The sequence below is a fragment of the Bos javanicus genome, chromosome 18 (genome assembly GCF_032452875.1).
Source record: "Bos javanicus breed banteng chromosome 18, ARS-OSU_banteng_1.0, whole genome shotgun sequence".
Classification (NCBI taxonomy): Eukaryota; Metazoa; Chordata; class Mammalia; order Artiodactyla; family Bovidae; genus Bos; species Bos javanicus.
The window spans coordinates 39212444-39230301 of record NC_083885.1 but is presented as its reverse complement, the minus strand read 5'-3'; the positions used below and the strand labels follow the sequence as shown (position 1 = coordinate 39230301).

General features: G+C 48.9%; 1 protein-coding gene and 1 long non-coding RNA gene across 2 annotated transcripts; one reads left to right on the top strand and one right to left on the bottom strand.

Moving 5' to 3' along the window:
• The first annotated feature begins 1769 nt into the window (after positions 1-1769).
• Positions 1770-14787, top strand: DHODH (dihydroorotate dehydrogenase (quinone)). The gene is made up of 9 exons (XM_061387780.1): positions 1770-1875; positions 3997-4209; positions 6114-6313; positions 8733-8815; positions 11218-11405; positions 12016-12129; positions 13459-13612; positions 13788-13947; positions 14440-14787. The coding sequence occupies exons 1-9, from the start codon at positions 1855-1857 to the stop codon at positions 14492-14494; spliced, it is 1188 nt and encodes a 395-aa protein (XP_061243764.1). The 5' UTR covers positions 1770-1854; the 3' UTR covers positions 14495-14787.
• LOC133230388 (uncharacterized) lies at positions 6640-13794 on the bottom strand. Its single transcript, XR_009730839.1, has 2 exons — positions 13608-13794; positions 6640-9520 (listed from the first exon to the last, which is right to left on the bottom strand). It is a non-coding gene; the product is annotated as an uncharacterized LOC133230388 (long non-coding RNA).
• Positions 14788-17858: the final 3071 nt, after the last annotated feature.

The following is a 17858-nucleotide window of genomic DNA, read 5'->3' as shown; positions in this document are numbered from 1 at the left end:
ACATGTACGTTTTAGGCATTTTTATAGTGAAACAATGCCAAAGCCTTTGACTGTGTGGATCACAATAAACTGTGGAAAATTCTGAAAGAGATGGGAATACCAGACCACCTGATCTGCCTCTTGAGAAATTTGTACGCAGGTCAGGAAGCAACAGTTAGAACTGGACATGGAACAACAGACTGGTTCCAAATAGGAAAAGGAGTATATCAAGGCTGTATATTGTCACCCTGTTTATTTAACTTATATGCAGAGTACATCATGAGAAACGCTGGACTGGAAAAAACACAAACTGGAATCAAGATTGCCAGGAGAATTATCAATAGCCTCAGATATGCAGATGACACTACCCTTATGGCAGAAAGTGAAGAGGAACTCAAGCCTCTTGATGAAAGTGAAAGTGGAGAGTGAAAAAGTTGGCTTAAAGCTCAACATTCAGAAAACGAAGATCGTGGCATCCGGTCCCATCACTTCATGGGAAATAGATGGGGAAACAGTGGAAACGGTGTCAGACTTTATTTTTCTGGGCTCCAAAATCACTACAGATGGTGACTGCAGCCATGAAATTAAAAGACGCTTACTCCTTGGAAGGAAAGCTATGACCAACCTAGATAGCATATTCAAAAGCAGAGACATTACTTTGCCAACAAAGGTCCGTCTAGCCAAGGCTATGGTTTTTCCTGTGGTCATGTATGGATGTGAGAGTTGGACTGTGAAGAAGGCTGAGTGCCAAAGAATTGAGGCTTTTGAACTGTGGTGTTGGAGAAGACTCTTGAGAGTCCCTTGGACTGCAAGGAGATCCAACCAGTCCATTCTGAAGGAGATCAGCCCTGGGTGTTCTTTGGAAGGAATGATGCTAAAGCCGAAACTCCAGTACTTTGGCCACCTCATGAGAAGAGTTGACTCATTGGAAAAGACTCTGATGCTGGGAGGGATTAGGGGCAAGAGGAGAAGGGGACAACAGAGGATGAGATGGCCGGATGGCATCACTGACTCGATGGACGTGAGTCTCAGTGAACACCAGGAGTTGGTGATGGACAGGGAGGCCTGGCGTGCTGCGATTCATGGGGTCGCAAAGAGTCGGACACGACTGAGCGACTGATCTGATCTGAACCTGATGTTCATGGAATTTTCTTTGAAAATCAGCTCAGGTATCTTACGCAGTGCTGTAATTCATTTCAACCCTTTTAGTGCCCTAATGGCACCCAACTCCAGTACTCTTGCCTGGAAAATCCCATGGATGGAGGAGCCTGGTAGGCTGCAGTCCATGGGGTCGCTAGGAGTCAGACACGACTGAGCGATTTCCCTTTCACTTTTCACTTTCATGCACTGGAGAAGGAAATGGCAACCCACTCCAGTGTTCTTGCCTGGAGAATCCCAGGGATGGTGGAGCCTGGTGGTCTGCCATCTATGGGGTCGCACAGAGTCGGACACGACTGAAGCGCCTTAGCAGCAGCAGCAGCATACACTCTCAACCCACGCTTTATCTAAAGCACACACACTCTTATGAATAAAATGTTTAACTTGAACGATCAAAAACTTGGTGAGAGTGTTGCTTAGAATCTAAGACTCAACATACAGGGAGTCGTCTCTACGGATTCAGGATGCCGCAAATCCGCGCAAGGTGTCTCAGCCAGAGCGCGCTGCCCCGCAGCAAAGACTCCAGGAGGCCGGCGGGCGGAAGAGGCGTGTACACCGCGAATGCGCCGGCGCATGAACGTTCAATCAGACTCTCCGAGCGGAGCGGAGCCTTCCCCTCCGCGGGCAGAGGAGGCGCCCGGAGGGGCGGGGATTAGAGGACATCTCCATCTCCTCCAATGGAAACGAGTCAGAGGCGGGCCCAGAGGCGGCAGGAGCATGGCGTGGAGGCAGCTCAAAGTGAGTACACCCGGTGCTGCTAATGTGGCAGCGTGGAAAAGCACGGGCGGGAAGCCGGGCGAGGGGAGGATGAAGCGCTAGCTTGGGCGAGATGTGGACGGGAGGCGGCTCCGAGAGCTTGGGCCTCTTAGGGTAGTGTGTGTAGCTCTGCAGACGCCTGCTGATGGTCATGCGCGTGCATTTACACACGTACTCGGCCACTGTGTAAATGCTACGTGTAAACAGTGTAGATGCTGATCTATGTAAGAGCACGTGGGCTTTTACTGAACTAAGCCCAGGGACACTTAGTGAACACAGGACCGCCTAGCATTGTGTGCAGGATCCAACCTGGAATGAAATCACAGTGAAACATAGTGCCAGTGTTTTTAGATAAACTTTTAGGGCAGGGTTTTTGTAACGGCACTCAGATATCTGTGGATCCACGCAAGGGGCGTTCCTACAGTCTCCTGGAGGAGGCTAGAAGTGTAGATAATGAATACTAGATCTATGGTGACGGCTAGGAGTGACCCTTAAAGGCAAAGCTGATCAGGCCTCCTTGTTTAGGGAACCAAACTCAAAACTTTATTCTGGCCAAGACCCCTGCCTGCCTCCCCATCTTATTTTTAAGCCGTACTTTTCCTCACTCCTTGATTCCAGACAAACCTTTCCCCTTCCCCCATTACTTGGGTGCATCTCATTCTCCTTTGCCGCCTAGAGTGTAGAGGGCCTTTAGCATCGTCCCTTCCCCAGCCCCCGCCCTGGCGCCTAGCTAAATTCTATTTATTCTTTGAATATCAGCTTTAAGACACTGCCTCGAGGAAGCCTTTCTCTGCCTCTGTGATTAGGTTAGGCTCCTCCGCCACTTTTTTCTTCAGAGCACTGTTGTAGGTTTGCATGATCGTTGATTTCTCTCTCCTCCTGAGGTTGTACTCCTCGTGAAGGCAGGGACTTGAGTCTGGAATCCATCGTTGCGTGCACGGTCTCTACGGGGTGAATGAATGAGTGAGTGACTCAGCACCTGGCAGTGATAAGTATCATGAGCAATGTTTGAGTTTGGTGCAAGAAGACCTGATGTTGGATATAAGAACAGAGTTGTGGTTGCCAAGGGGGTAGGAGAGGTAGAAGAGGGAAGGATTGGGAATTGGGGCTTAACAGATGCAAGCTATTACATATAGGATGGGAAAACAACAAGGCCCTGATGTATAGCACAGGGAGCTGTATTCAATATCCAGTGACAAACCGTAATGGAAAAATATGGAAAAGTATATATATGTGTAACCCAATCACTTTGCTATACAGCAAAAGTTAAGACATTATAAATCAACTATACTTCATGAAAATTTTTTTAAAAAGACCTTAGAAAAAATTTTTTTGCAAAACCCTCTTTTGCATCCTGAAGTGGAATTTATGTATAATACAATCTTTCTATATATAATTTAAAAGGTCAACATAATGTCCTAATTGGAATATAAAGGAGAAATGAATTTATAATAATATGTATTTTGACCCATAAATATTAGGGCATGAGTCATCTAGGTAGTGAGTCAGGTGTGTAAGCCTCTACTTAGAAATTCTAGTGCCACAGGAATGTCTTCTGAGATGGTGTTTTATTCTTATTAATGTTCTGTGCTGAACAGTATGGTCAGCCCTCAGTCAACAAGGTAATTGCATTCCTGGAAAGTCAATGCAGATGAAAACCACACAGGATTGTGTTTATGTGGGGAAATAGAGTCTGTAGTTCTAGGCTCAAGTAGTACGAACAGATATTTGTACCTAGTGACTGTCAGTAGGATTTTCAAAAGTCGTAGAGGCACTTCTGACTTTACTGATGCCCACTCACTAAATCTATGAGCAGTCTCCTCCGATTTCCACTGCATGCCCCAGGGTACTCCCCCTCTTGAAACCCCTGGCCTGGAGTCCTTTGGGGCAGAGGAGTGAGTGTCTGCAGAAATGCAGATACAGCCTCTGCCTGAGAGGCCAATATGTGAGCAGGAACAGAGGAGACCAGCATTAGCAGAAGGCTAGGAATGTGACTGAATGTAAAGGCCATTATGTTCCCTGTGAGCGTGTGAAGTGTGTGAAGGGTTTGGGGATGGTTCCTCAGCCTGGCCTTGAGGGGATCCCACTGGCTCTTTTTTCTAGAAGCGGGCCCAGGATGCCATGGTGATCCTGGGGGGCGGAGGACTTCTCTTTGCCTCCTACTTGACGGCCACGGGGGATGAGCACTTCTACGCTGAACTCTTGATGCCGTCTCTGCAGCGGCTGCTGGACCCTGAGACAGCCCACAGGCTGGCTGTTCGCTTCACCTCCCTGGGGCTCCTTCCTCGAACTGCGTTTCAAGACTCTGACATGCTGGTAGGTGCTCCTTGTGCGACAGATACAAAGGTCAAGGTCAAAGTCTCCTAATTTATTCAGCTGGGGCTGATCCTTTTGAAAACTAGAATCTCAAGTTAGCCCTCAAACTGTCGTCCCCATCTATAGATTAGGAACACTGAGGTGCAGAGGAGTTAAGTGACTTACCCAAAGGCACCCAGCCAGGAAGTGGCTGAGCCAGGATCCACACCCATGGAGTCTGGCTCAGCATCCTTCCCCTTAGCCACCATCCCTGCCTCACCGAGGTCTCAGGTAGCTCAGAGTTCACCTCTGCTGAAAAGGAAGCATGCCAGCATCACTAGCATCTAATGTGATGTAGGGATGTCTAGCCAAGCCCTTTGAGGAAAGCATACCGCTCCTGTCCGAGCCTCATTCCTTCCTGCATCTAATCATGGGCACCACTGTCCCCTTACTCTTCTGTGTGCTGGGGTTTCTGCAGCAAACAAAGTGGAAGAATCCACGTCCTCCTAGAATCTACATTCTCATGTAAGCCCTGACAGTTTCCACTGAAGAGACTCAGCAAATGGGGGACATTAGAATGATGTGAATGTGAAGAAAACACCAAGAAGCCCTCAGACCTCTCAGGAGAAGAGTCACTATTATCGATCAAAGTGGCCTTCTGTATATTTTCCCTTTGCGTCTTAGTATCTCTTTTACTTCCCATCCTGCAGCTTTGAGAAGATGTGTGTGTCGCCTTTTTTCAGAAAAGTGAAAATTTTCTTTGGATTCCTTTCGGTTAGAGAAAACAGGTTACTAATGTAGCTCTTTCATGGCAAAGCCAGGTGGCATAAAGAGAACTTTGGAAAAGCAGGGGGGGACCTGTACACAGTGCTCTGGACTGGTGCCAGCCCCATTTGACCATCATCTCTGGGCTTTGAGGACTGAGGGCTGCCTAGGGGTCCTGTCGTGCAGCTGGGGTCAAGAGCCCCTCCTGGAGCACGGCCCCCAGTGGCCCCCTGCCTAGTCCCCGAGGAGCCACGTGCACACACTCACCTCCATCTGTTCTTCCCCCTCTTTGGAGCAGCCTTTCTTCTTTCTGCTTCTGAGACCAGACGGTGTCAGCCTGGGACCCTTGCTAGTCCCGGCAAAGGCTTTCCTGCAACATCAGCTGACAGAGACAACTCCATTGGCAACTGCTGGCTTTATGACAGGCTGATGCCTTTCCCATCTTTTAACGTATCTGTCTTGCTGCTAGATTTGTTGGCTCCCATCAGGGTGAGAATCCTGAATCACTCAGGAGTCGGACTAGACCTGACAAATCTTTCTCATTCTAATAAACAATCAGGAATCCAGCCCACGTCTGCCAGGGAAGAACCTGGTCCTCCCAGCCTGGTTCTGGGGCCCAGCAGTCAGAGCTGCCCAGCCGAGGACAGGAGTCACGGGGACTCTGCTGGGCCTTCGTGTCGCCTGGCTGAGGAGGAGGGACACAGCGGAGGCTGACTTACTCAGATGATGAAAGGATCTCGCTGCCTGTTTCAGAATAGCACCCACCAGGGGCTGAGACCAGTGAGCCACTCCCTCCCACCAAGGATAGCGGATAAGAAGGTGGAATCCTTAACTGTGATGGGAAAAGGCAGCACCTGTCTCCTGTTCAACCCATGGTGGGAACGCTGTTTGTCTCCTTGGTGATGATAAAGCCTGATGGTTCTCAAACTCTGGCTGGTATCAGAATCAGCTGGAGAGCACTGATAAAGATCGATTCCCTCAGAGTTCCATTCTGCACCGCCCCCCTCCCCCCCCAAGACTCTGATTCCTTAGTCCAGGGATGGGCCCTGGGACCTGAGGTTTAACAGGCAGGTGATTCTGACGTAGGCATGCCGGGGACCATGCTTTGAGGAACACCAGAATGGCTTTTTCTGCCTGTGACTTTCTTTCCTTCTCCCTAGGAAGTGAGAGTCCTTGGCCATAAATTCCGAAATCCAGTGGGAATCGCCGCAGGATTTGACAAGCACGGGGAAGCGGTGGATGGCCTTTACAAGATGGGCTTTGGTTTTGTTGAGATAGGCAGTGTAACCCCAGAACCTCAGGAAGGAAACCCCAGGCCCAGGGTCTTCCGCCTCCCGGAAGACCAAGCTATCATTAACAGGTAGGTGAGCGGCCATACGACGTGGACATTTTTCTGTCATTTGGAATGTTCTGGAATCATGTTGAGCATAAAAGCAGGTTTTATGATTTCAGTTTAATGTATATACAAGCTGGGGCTCGGAGGACTACAAAACAGCTACAGTCACAAGGTCACAAGCAGGAGAACGTGGGTATGGGTGTTGGCTCACTTGACTTTGGAGACTGTGCTTTTTCCACCTGGTTACTTCCAGTGCCCCTGCCCAGCTCTGTCCAGTAGAAATATGATGGAGTCCTATATGTAATTTAAAGTATTCTGGTAGCCACAATAAAAATGTAAAAAGAAACAGGTGAAAATAAAATTGACTTTAATAATCACTACATTATTTGTAATATTTATTATACTACTTAATTGTAAATGCTTAATATATACTTTTAATATATAAGCAATATAAGCACGACTGGCCGTGTGCCTTCTTTCACTGTATCAAGCCTCTGAAGCCCAGCATGCTATCCCTATAGCATTCTTGCTTTGACTGGCCAGGCTTCACTCTCTGTGGCCGCATGTGGTTAGTGGGTCTTCCGCCAGATGGCACAGCCCCTGCCTTCAGTAACTGGGAAAGGTAATAATCGATATAGACAGCTGCTTTTAGGAAGAGAGATCCTTCTAGACTATGTAAAGCCCTTCTCTTTGTGACCCCCTGGAAAGTTTTCACTACAGCAAACCCAGAAAGTGGAGAAGTTCCTCCTTTCTGGTAGCAGTATTTGAGAACCTCCTTGGAGGGGGTGGGGAGGTTTGGGAGGCAACTTTGGGATCATGAAGGGCCTTCTGGGAGGCTGATGTATGGAAGGTTTATTTGGCTGCACGTCCTGCTTTATCGTGCTTGTTTCAGGGAAAATTTCCAGCTTTAGACATTAAATTACTGATCTTTCCCCTGTAGGGTGGGATCGATAGCTTCAGAATGGTCAGGTAAAAAATGTTTACGATTCACCTGCCACAGATAGCCCTGGGTACCAGGATGACGGGGCCTGGTAGGATCCAGTGTGTGAGAAGTGGCACGAGAGAGCAGGGCCTGAGCTCCCAGCCCTTGTGTTCCTGGCTCCAGGCATGCCTGGCCCAGGGTGGGTGCTGAATGAACCGAGTCAATGAGTACATGTATCTATTAGGTGTTTCTGGCTGCAGAACTTACTTACTGTTTAAGTAGTAATGGGTGTTTGTTATTATTTCCTCCTCATTATGGGTGTAGTAGGCAGGTCTAGGGTTGGTTGAGCAGTGGGGTGGCGTCAGGACTCTGGTCCAACCTCTGTGGGCCTTCGCTTCTTGCAGCCTGAGCTGCAAGCGTATGTCCTCACCTGAGGACATCAGAGAGCAGAAAGGAAAAGGAAGTATGGATATGGGGGGAAGTGGGTATTTTCCCAGAAGCTCCCTGGTGGGCAGCACTTTGTATCTCAGTGACCAAGCCCCATCACATGCATTTCACCCTGTACTGGAGAGCTGGTGCCACTGGTAAGGAGGAAGGGACGGGGGTGGCCATTAGAGCAGCGCCCCTCTGGGGGCTGGGGACGAGAGATGAGAGAGACGAGGCCCAGCCTTTGTGGAGTGTCCACTGACAGGTGATGGAGAAGATGTTGTCTCTTGTCCTCGAGACGGCTGTAACCCAGTAGGGGAACAGCAGCCTTTATGTGCAGTCAGGAGAAGACGGGTACAGGGCACTCCATGCACGCCAGCAGGTGAGGGAGCATCTGGCTTGGGCCAGGAGAGAAAGGATGAGGAGATGGAGTGGCAGGATGGGTTCCAGGAGACGAATTTGTGGGGCGAGGCAGGAGGAGGGAAGATGGGTTATCACAGTGGTGAGGTCCCACTGCGTGGCAGCAGTGGATGGGAAGGAGGAGGGGCTGGACCCAGACAGGTCTGGGGGCAGCTACGTAGTTGAGTCTGGGCTGTTTACAGTGCTGGTTGGCTGAGTAACTTGTTGGCAAATTGTAATTTTTCCCTCTGTGCTTGATGGTGTTCTGGCAAGTTCTCTAGGATTTCCCAGGGTGTTTAGACTGTAGAAGTCTAAGAACTGACTCTGATTTTTCCTTTTGTTTCTTTGTCACAAATGTATGGTGAAATGGGCTTCCCAGATTGCGCTAGTGGTAAAGAGCCTGCCTGCCCATATAGGAGACATAAGAGACAAGACATGGACTTGGTCCTGGGCTGGGGAAGATCCCTGGAGAAAGGCATGGCAACCCACTCCAGTATTCTTGCCTGGAGAATCCCAGGGACAGAGGAGCCTGGCAGGCTGTAGTCCAGAGTCGCAAAGAATTGAACATGACTGAAGCAACGTAGCACGCACACATATGGTGAAATGGTCACGGAGCCATCTCCATCTCCATCTCTCTAGTCTTTCTGCCTGAGGGTCCTAACCTTGTCCCTCTCCTTGTGCTCTTCTGTGCTCCAGATACGGATTTAACAGTCATGGACTCTCAGTGGTGGAACACAGGTTACGGGCCAGACAGCAGATGCAGGCCAGACTCACAGAAGGTAAAGGGCACTGCATCAGAGGGCGGTTCCTCAGCTGTTGGAAGCAAACTTGTGGGAGAAAGTCAGGAATGTTCCCAATGAAGTGAGCATGATTGAGCAATAAGAAAAAAAAGTGTGGAACTCAGAGCTCCTCTCCTAGAGGAATTTTCCTGGCTCCACTACAGCATCCAAGCTTTTAATTGAACTTTGCAATTGAACAAAGATAACACTTTGTTAACTAAAGTTCCTGCTTTGTTATGTAACCTGTGTCACAGCGGGTGACTTGGAAATAAGTAGTGCAGAGGGGCCGCTCTGTGATCGCACGAGCAGGGCCTGGGTGCCTTCTTTGTACATCCTGCTCTCTCGTCCTTTTCTCCATCATAGAAGTGATGCATGCTAATGATAGACCCGTTAGTAAATGCAGGGAAACATGAGGAAGAACACTAACATTACTCACACTCTTCTCCACTCAGGGATAACTAACTGTTTCCATGACTTGTCTGGAAACACCGTGCATTTTCGAAGGCCGCCTTCAGAGGTGCTGATGTTCGTTCCTGGGGCTCTCTGCCCTGCTGTCCCTTGGGGTGCACGTAGCGGTCCTGGCACAGAGCTGTCTTCACTGTATCTTCCCAGGCATCCTCTGGGGCTGGGTGAGGCTACGGCCATCTTCCTGTTTCAGCAGGCCCCTCTGGAACACCTTCCAGAAGATTAGCCTCGTTAGATGTCCTGGTAGTGAGATGAAAAAAACCTGTGGATATTGGCTTCATTTCTAGAAGCAAGACTGAAAGTTAGCAACCTCTGATTTGGGGAGTAGGAAGTGGCCTTGCTTAGAACTCCCTGGCTTTGGTAGACCCAGACCCTGCTATACTGTAGACCTTGCCACTTGGGGGACTTGCAGGTCACAACAGCACTGTCATGGTGTGTGATACTCCCCTGCCTGGCCTCCCTTTCCTTCTTTTAATTGTCCACAGTGCCCTTTATGCCACTTCTCTCCTCTGTGCTCTCTTGCCCGACCCCTCAGCCCCCACTCTGGTGCTGACATTTGCTGGAGTGAAGCAAAATCCCACAGCAGAGCTCTGCACATTGTGCTTAGCAGCAGCTGGAAGCCGTGAAGACAGCTTAATCGCTTGCATCATGCCAGTAAACTTGAACTGTTAAAAGCTGTGGTGCCCTTTGGGGGTAGGGTAATTCAGCAATTTTTGTCTAACCCCCAAATGTTGTCATTTGGGGCAAATGACTACTAACAGAAGACCCACTGGCTACATGAAAATGATCTCTTAAACCAGTTTGCCTGGTGGAAAAAAATTACAGTTTCCAAGCCATCTTAGCTTGATTTGGGAAGCTTGGAGACCCTGTTATATAACTTGTCTAACTGGGTTCCCTCTCCTCCCCTCCACCTATGAAATTAGCTACACGAATCTCATTTACATTCAAGCCGATGATAAAACAGGGACTGCATTTACAGTGTGCGGTAGCAGGACCAGGTGGTGTTCTTTGACCCTCCCTGACCTGACACGTTTCGTGAACTAGCTGGATGTCTCAGATCTTCTCTCAGGCAACTGGTGGGAAAAACAGCTGGCACCGTGGATATACTTTATCCTTTGCAGATAAGATGGTATCCCAGGAAATCAAGTGCAGACAAGCCCTTGCTTTTACACATAGAAAAATACCTTTCGGAAACACACTGAAAGTCAAAAATACAAGTCAGGTGATAATTCCCTGTATTTTAGAGTAAGGTAACCGTATTACCTACCGTGCACGTTGAGAGTGGAAGGGACACAGGCACGAATAATTATGCCCAGGCTACAGGAGTGTTCAGGGCTGGCCTGGAAGCTCTGGGATATGCGGTCACCGAAGTTATAAGGGGAGTCCCTTCTCAGGACGGAAATGATAAAACCATTATGCCTCTTCATTTTAGACATGAGAATAGAAAATATTTTCCAGTCTATTTTATATGTATCCTTTAATTTTGCGCTTTCTTCACAACCACACACCCAGTCACCTGACCAAGTGCAACAAGCGGCCCCTGCGAGTCAACAGCTGTCCCCTGGCATGCTGTTGACTTGCCTCTTCCCAGCTGTACTGCATTTACGAGCCCTACCTTTTTCATCACTAGTAGCTGCACTCCTAATGTCTCCATGCCCCATTAAATTAAAAAAAAAGAAAAAGGGCGCAAAGCGACAAAGCAGGAAAACATCCTAGTAGCTGCCCAGGCACGGCTGTGCAGACGAAGGTGGAGGGTGGGTTTAGGTCGGCAGGCAGGGCACCATGCATAGCTCGGCGTTTTTCAGCTGCTGTGGGCAAGGTCACATTTGGAGCTGGAAGGCCTTAGGCTGTTCATGGGCTGCTGGTCAAGGACGGCTTCAAAATATTATGTGGGAAATGGTGAGTGGGGACAAAATCCTGACCAGTGATATTTACAGATGGGCTGCCGCTGGGAATAAACCTGGGGAAGAATAAGACCTCGGTGGACGCTGTCTCCGACTATGCAGAGGGGGTTCGAGTCCTGGGTCCCTTGGCTGACTACCTGGTAGTGAATGTGTCCAGTCCCAACACGGCTGGGCTGCGGAGCCTTCAGGGAAAGGCTGAACTGCGCCGCCTGCTGACCAAGGTGGGTAATTACGTGTCCAGGCCTGCCCCCACTAGTTTGACCTACTGTTCATTCTCTAGGGCCAAGCTTCAGCATCGCTATCTGCTATCAAGGAGTTGTCCTTAAGACCTGGACCAGTTAGGACCCCTCACTTCCCTCTAATCCCCTATGTAACACTGATTGTGCTCAGTATTAATCAACTGTTCAGTTATCTATCCCTGCTGTTAATCCACAGTGTATGAGAGCAGGGACCACAGCTCTCTCATTTACCACTCTGTTCTAGCATCTAGCACATTAAATGAATGAATGATAGGATGACTTTTCATCAAACAGTACTTGTGACAGTATTTGCTGTCTCTTTTAGGGACAAAAGTCTAAATAAACCTTAATGTATTAGCCAATGCCAGTGACATTAGGGACTCACTCTCGGGGATTCCTTGGTTTAAAAGAATGGAATCAGATCTATCTTGATGGGGTTGTTTGCATAACTGAGAGTGGTGTTTCCGGAGAAGGAGAAACTACTGGTGCCTTAGTTTGACAGCTCGTGTCAAGACACACTGCGGCTGCAGGTCACGGTCACACTGTAGGCTGCAGGCTCAGGGTCCCCATCTCTGGCCCCGTGTTGCTGTAGGTGCTGCAGGAGAGGGATGCCCTGAAGGTGGCCCACAAGCCAGCTGTCCTGGTGAAGATTGCTCCCGACCTCACAGCCCAGGACAAGGAGGATATTGCCAGCGTGGTGAGAGAGGTGAGGGTCAGGGCCTGGGGACACCCTTCACGGCCTGTAGAGGCCACCTGACCAGCCGGGTTAGCCTGGATGGCAGTTTCTGTTCTATTAAGGGCTGGTTTGCTCTGTCATGATTCAGTGTATCACATACAGGCATTATTGTTTAGTCACTGAATCATGTCTGACTTTTTGCGACCCCATGGACTGTAGCCTGCCAGGCTCCTCTGTTCATACCTCAGAGATAGAGGAGGTTCAGTTCTGCCACTGCAATAAAGCAAGTCATGAGAACTTCTTGGTTTCCCAGGGCACACAGACTCTGCTAGTATAGCCTGTTCAGTGTGCAATAGCATTGCATCTAAAAAAAAATGTACATACCTTTTATTTTTTAAAAAGTGATCCTTGCAGATATCTCTGGTGATAGCTCTATTCTAGGAACTGCCCCCTCCCCTTAAAAATACATATATTTACTTGTTTATTTACTTACTTACTTTGGCTGCGCTGAGTCTTAGACACCTGGAGTCTGGCGCCTGAGACCACTCGGCCACCCTGACGTGCTTGCCCTGGGACTTTGCAGCATGTGAACTCAGTTGCGGCATGCAGGATCTAGTTCCCTGACCAGGAATTGAACCCAGGCCTCCTGGATTGGGAGCCTGGAGTCTTACCCACTAGACCATCAGGGAAGTCCAAAACAATGTATGTCATTGAATTAAAAAATACTTTATAGCTGAAAATATGCTAACCATCATCTGATACTGCAGCGTTGCCACAAACCTTCAACTTGTAAAAAAACTTAGTATCTGTGAAGCCCAATGAAGTGAAGTGCCATAAAACGAGATATGCCAGTAATAAGAAAGGAAATGTTTGAAGCAGTGTTTGAATGGGTCCTTTTCTCCTGCTTCTTCCCTCCTCTTCCTCCAGCAAGGGCTTTAACGGTTGTGCCTCCTCCAGCCTTGCTCAGAGTGCAGTGTTCTGTCTCCAGTCTATCACCGGGTGTCGGTGTCACCCGGGACCAGTGCAAACCCAGACTGGGCCCCGCAGTCCTGCTTCAGGTCCTAGTTCCACCTCTTTCTACCTGCAGGCCTTGGCACAGGACGCTCTAGATTGAGTTGTTCTAAGGACTAAACCCCATCCTGGTGGAACCATACTGGCAGTTGGTATGTGATGGCTGTTACTGTCGTGTTGAGGCTCATTCTGACACTTGCCCAGGCAGTATAATGAGCGAGGTCTGGCTCTGGCTTCTGGCGGCTTAGGTGTGGGCGCCGGGCCCGCCGCTGTGTCAGACCTCCAGGGAAGCTTCTCCAAGTCCGTCATGCCCTGACCAGGGGGCTCTTTTTCTGTCTCCCCCTGCAGTTGGGCATCGATGGACTGATCGTCACAAACAGCACAGTGAGTCGCCCTGCCAGCCTCCAGGGTGCCCTGCGCTCTGAACCAGGAGGGCTGAGCGGGAAGCCCCTCAGGGATTTATCAACGCAAACCATCCGGGAGATGTATGCACTCACCCAAGGCAAGGACTCCATGTCTGTCTTCAGAGCTCTGTGTGCGCGGGCTCCGGGGCTGCGATGGGACTGGGCTTCCTGAACCACCGCCCTCAGCAGGGGGCTGGGGCTGGAGCCAGACTGAGCTCCTGTTCTCACGTCTCGCCCTCCCTTCCTCACCATGTCCCGTGCGCTTCTCTGCAGGCAGAGTTCCCATCGTCGGGGTTGGCGGTGTCAGCAGCGGGCAGGATGCGCTGGAGAAGATCCGCGCGGGAGCCTCCCTGGTGCAGCTGTACACGGCCCTCACCTACCGGGGCCCGCCCGTGGTGGGCGGGGTCAAGCGGGAGCTGGAAGCCCTTTTGAAGTGAGTGGGGCCACGTGTGGCTTGAACCAGGCAAACTTAATGTGGTTATCAACCAACTCAGAATGACTCAATCAAGGGGATTTCACCTGTCTCTATTCTTCATTCAAAAAGCATCTGAGGGGTACACCCCAAACGCAGGGGGAAATTTCCCTGTTGCTCTTTTGACAAAGGTCATACAGTGCCAAAGAATTAAAGATTAACTTCCAAGACAGTGGTGTTTATAGGCCTAAGGCGTTCTGGCCACATTCCTGTTAATTCAGTAACACTGGCTTGAGGTCAGGGAACTGTCAGTACTTACAATGGATTCCCTTCCTGGTCTGAAGACCTGGGGAGATTCCTGGGTGAAGACAGTTCAGAGGGGATGAGGCATGCATTTGGGATAGTGAGGCAGGTGTAGTCACCGACCAGATGGAGCCTGGTTGAATGTGGGCTTCCAGTAAAAGCCGGGCCTTTGCTTTACTATTTGCTGAAATGGTTTTGTTCTTTTTCCAGGGAGCAGGGTTTTGCCAGAGTCACAGACGCCATTGGGGCAGATCATCGGAGGTGAGGACTGGTTGGGGGGAAGCCTGATCTGGAACTGTCCTGCTAAATCAAGCGAGCCTTCCAGGCTAATGGAGAAAGACCACATTCCCAGACCACAAGGCCCCTCCTCCAGCTGGAGTGTAAAAACCAAGCCTGACGGTCAGCAGAAGCCATGCAAGGCTTTCCTCAATCACTTGTCAGACAGGAGCTGCGTCCTTGATTCTTTCTAGAGTCACAGTCCAGGATCCTTAAATATTACAGGGACAGTAGACATTTGGAGGGAAAATCATGGTAAAATAAAGTCATTGAAAAACTGCACTTAAGTCGCAACCCTCTTGCCTAGAAGTTGTAGGTCTTTTCAGGCCTCTGCCCCCCAGGATCTGCCGTTGGATTCCCAGGAGCTGGACTCTCTTTCATCCTATATATTTAAAGTTTTAACTGTGTTTTGAAAATGTTTCAAATGTAGGTAAAAGTTGCAAGGATAGGGCTTGTGGATGGCCGTCCTCTCCATGTCTGCACGTGGTCCACCCTCTGTGTGTTTGGGTCCCGCCCTCTTCATCGAGGGACACTGGTCCTGCTGGTCATTTTCACTGCATTCCTTGTGTAAAGGCCCTGTCTCCAAGCCAGGTCACATTCTGCGATACTTCAGGTCTGGATTTCATCCTGGCGATCTTGGAGACCCAATTCAGAAGATGGGCTCGTTGTCCCCCTGCTATACAATCTGTGAGCCGGTGCTGCTGGGCAGGCAGGCTCTTGAGGTGCCTGAAGACACTAGACAAGAGGCTCAAGAGGTCTGGTCATTAACTAAAGAGACAGAAATGCTAACCTTTCAAAACCAAAAAGCAGATGGTGATGGGAGGTGAATGGCTTGGCTGAGAAGTGCTATTGATGTCAACACGCCTTCACAGCCAACAGTGCAGGTTTTATTTTAAATTTATTTCTTGGCAGCTCTGTGGAGAGGCCTGTAGCTGCCTTACAGATAACATGTCCTTGTCTCATCTCGGCCTCATCTAATCTCCGCCTCAACCTCTGCTCATTCCCTCTGCCAAGAAACCAACAGCCAGTCTCATGCTGCCTTTGATACAAAGATCTTTTTCCTGTTTTTTAAAAAAGACTCTTAGAGACTTCCCTGGTGGTACAGAGGATAGGAATCCTCATACCAATGCAGGGGGACATGGGTTCAGTCCCCAGTCCTGGAAGAGCCCCCTGCTGCAGAGCAACTAAAACCCATGTGCCACACAACTACTGCAGCCTGTGCGCCCCAACAAAGAGTAGCAACCCCGCATCCCCACACCCCAGCTAGAGAAAGCCCGAGTGCAGCAACAAAGACCCAGCGCAACCAAACATATTTTAAAAATAAAGATAAACACAGTTAAAAAAAAATTCTTAGTATGACGATAATACCTATTCGTGGAGAAGGCAATGGCACCCCACTCCAGCACTCTTGCCTGGAAAATCCCATGGACAGAGGAGCTTGGTGGGCTGCAGTCCATGAGGTCGCTAAGAGTTGGACATGACTGAGCGACTTCACTTTCACTTTTCACCTTCATGCATTGGAGAAGGAAATGGCAACCCACTCCAGTGTTCTTGCCTGGAGAATCCCAGGGACAGGGGAGCCTGTTGGGCTGCCATCTATGGGGTCGCACAGAGTCGGACACAACTGAAGTGACTTAGCAGCAGCAGCAGCAATACCTATTCATAAATTAAACAGTATAGTCCCCAGATAAGTGTTGTCCACTCCTTCCTTCCTCAAACAATTCCACATCTCAGAGATAATCACAATTAGCTTTTATATCCGTCTAGATTTTTCCAGACATTTTTCTTTGTATTTGCAAACACACACCCATAGCTGTTAAATGTGAAGTCGCTCAGTCGTGTCTGACTCTTCACGACTCCATGGACTGTAGTCTACCAGGCTCCTCTGTCCATGGGATTTTCCAGGCAAGAATACTAAAGTGGGTTGCCATTCCCTTCTCCAGGAGATCTTCCTGACCCAGGAATCAAACCCGTGTCTCTTGCGTCTTCTGCACTGACAGGTGGATACTTTACCACTGCATCACCTGGGAAGCCCCATCTAATCACACCAGCCCCCTTATTTATTTATTTTAGTTTTAAAATCTTTACTAGATAATTACTGAGAGTCTACTAGGTTCAAAGTTGTATGGATATATGCTTTTTATTTCTGGTGTTAGTGTATTTCACCTACATTCATAAACAAAATTTTGGACAGACTAAACGCACAATTTTAGACCATTTTGTTAAAACTTTAAAATCTTCAAGGGAAGAGGTCATTTATTTTCCCTTTAAAAGCAGTTTTCTCTGAATGGGGGAGGAAGACGTCGGAGACATTCAAAGGACTCAAGAGTGCTGTTGCTTGCGTCCCCTGCAATCTCCCGTTAGTTAAGAATAACTGGGAAATTAAATCTTATTCTGCAACTTGCTTTTTTTCCCTGGAGTCCTTCAATGTCCACTCCTTCAATCTACCTTGCTCTTTCTAACAGCCCTTTGGGTTTCTGCAGCACAGATATATCAATATTTGCTTGTGGGTAGACAGGCTGTTTTGTTTCAGTCACAGACAGCGTGACAGGGTGTCTCTTTTTGTGTATCTTTGGGCTCTTCCAGTAGAATTTCTGTAGAAAAGATTCCCAGAAATGGTTACCGCTCGGGCCAAGTTTAGACTGTTGATAGTTACTGCCAGATTGCCATTAGAGAGCATTGTTCAGTTTATCCTTCCCTACAGCTTTGTAGGAGAAGGCCCCTTTCCTCCTAGGCTGCTTCACACTGGGAATTTTCAAGTACTGCTCTGAAATAAACTTGTTCCTTCTCCACTTTCTCATTGACGATAGCCTTCATTATGTCTCTTCCTTGGTGGAAAGAGAAAAAAGGAACTGTGGGTTTAGCAAGCCACTTTGGGCTGCGGCCAAAGTGCTTGCCACATTCATGTCTCTGTGTGTTTGTGTGTGTGTGTGTATCTGAGAGAAGGAAGAGACTTCAACTAAGACCCGCAGGGAAAGTCACAGATGGGGGCAGCTTTCCCTGGGTTCACCCATTCTCACTCGTCTCAGGTGGCCCTGCTGGTCTCTCCTCTGGCTGTGGGCATTCGTGTAAGTTTTGTGTGCCTCAGTCTCCCAGTGTGTAAAATGGGGAGAAAGAGACCCATCTCAGAAGGTTGTTCTGAGGATTGAATACTAAGTGTGGTTATGGCTCAGCACATCCTACTCTCCTAATAAATGTTATTTCTAATTGTCACAAAATCCCTGCAAATAGGTATTACCAGGCCTGTATTCACAGCTAAAATGAAGGTAAAGGGCCTCACAGGACCTCTGAAGAGTATTATTAGCCCCTTTTCTTCTCCCTCAAAAGTCCATCTTCTGTTACAGATAAGATGT

Coding starts and splice junctions, on each gene's coding strand:
- DHODH (XM_061387780.1), top strand. CDS start 1,855: ATGGCGTGGAGGCAGCTCAAA. Junction 1,876..3,996: donor TGGCGTGGAGGCAGCTCAAA/GTGAGTACACCC, acceptor TCTTTTTTCTAG/AAGCGGGCCCAGGATGCCAT. Junction 6,314..8,732: donor GACCAAGCTATCATTAACAG/GTAGGTGAGCGG, acceptor TCTGTGCTCCAG/ATACGGATTTAACAGTCATG.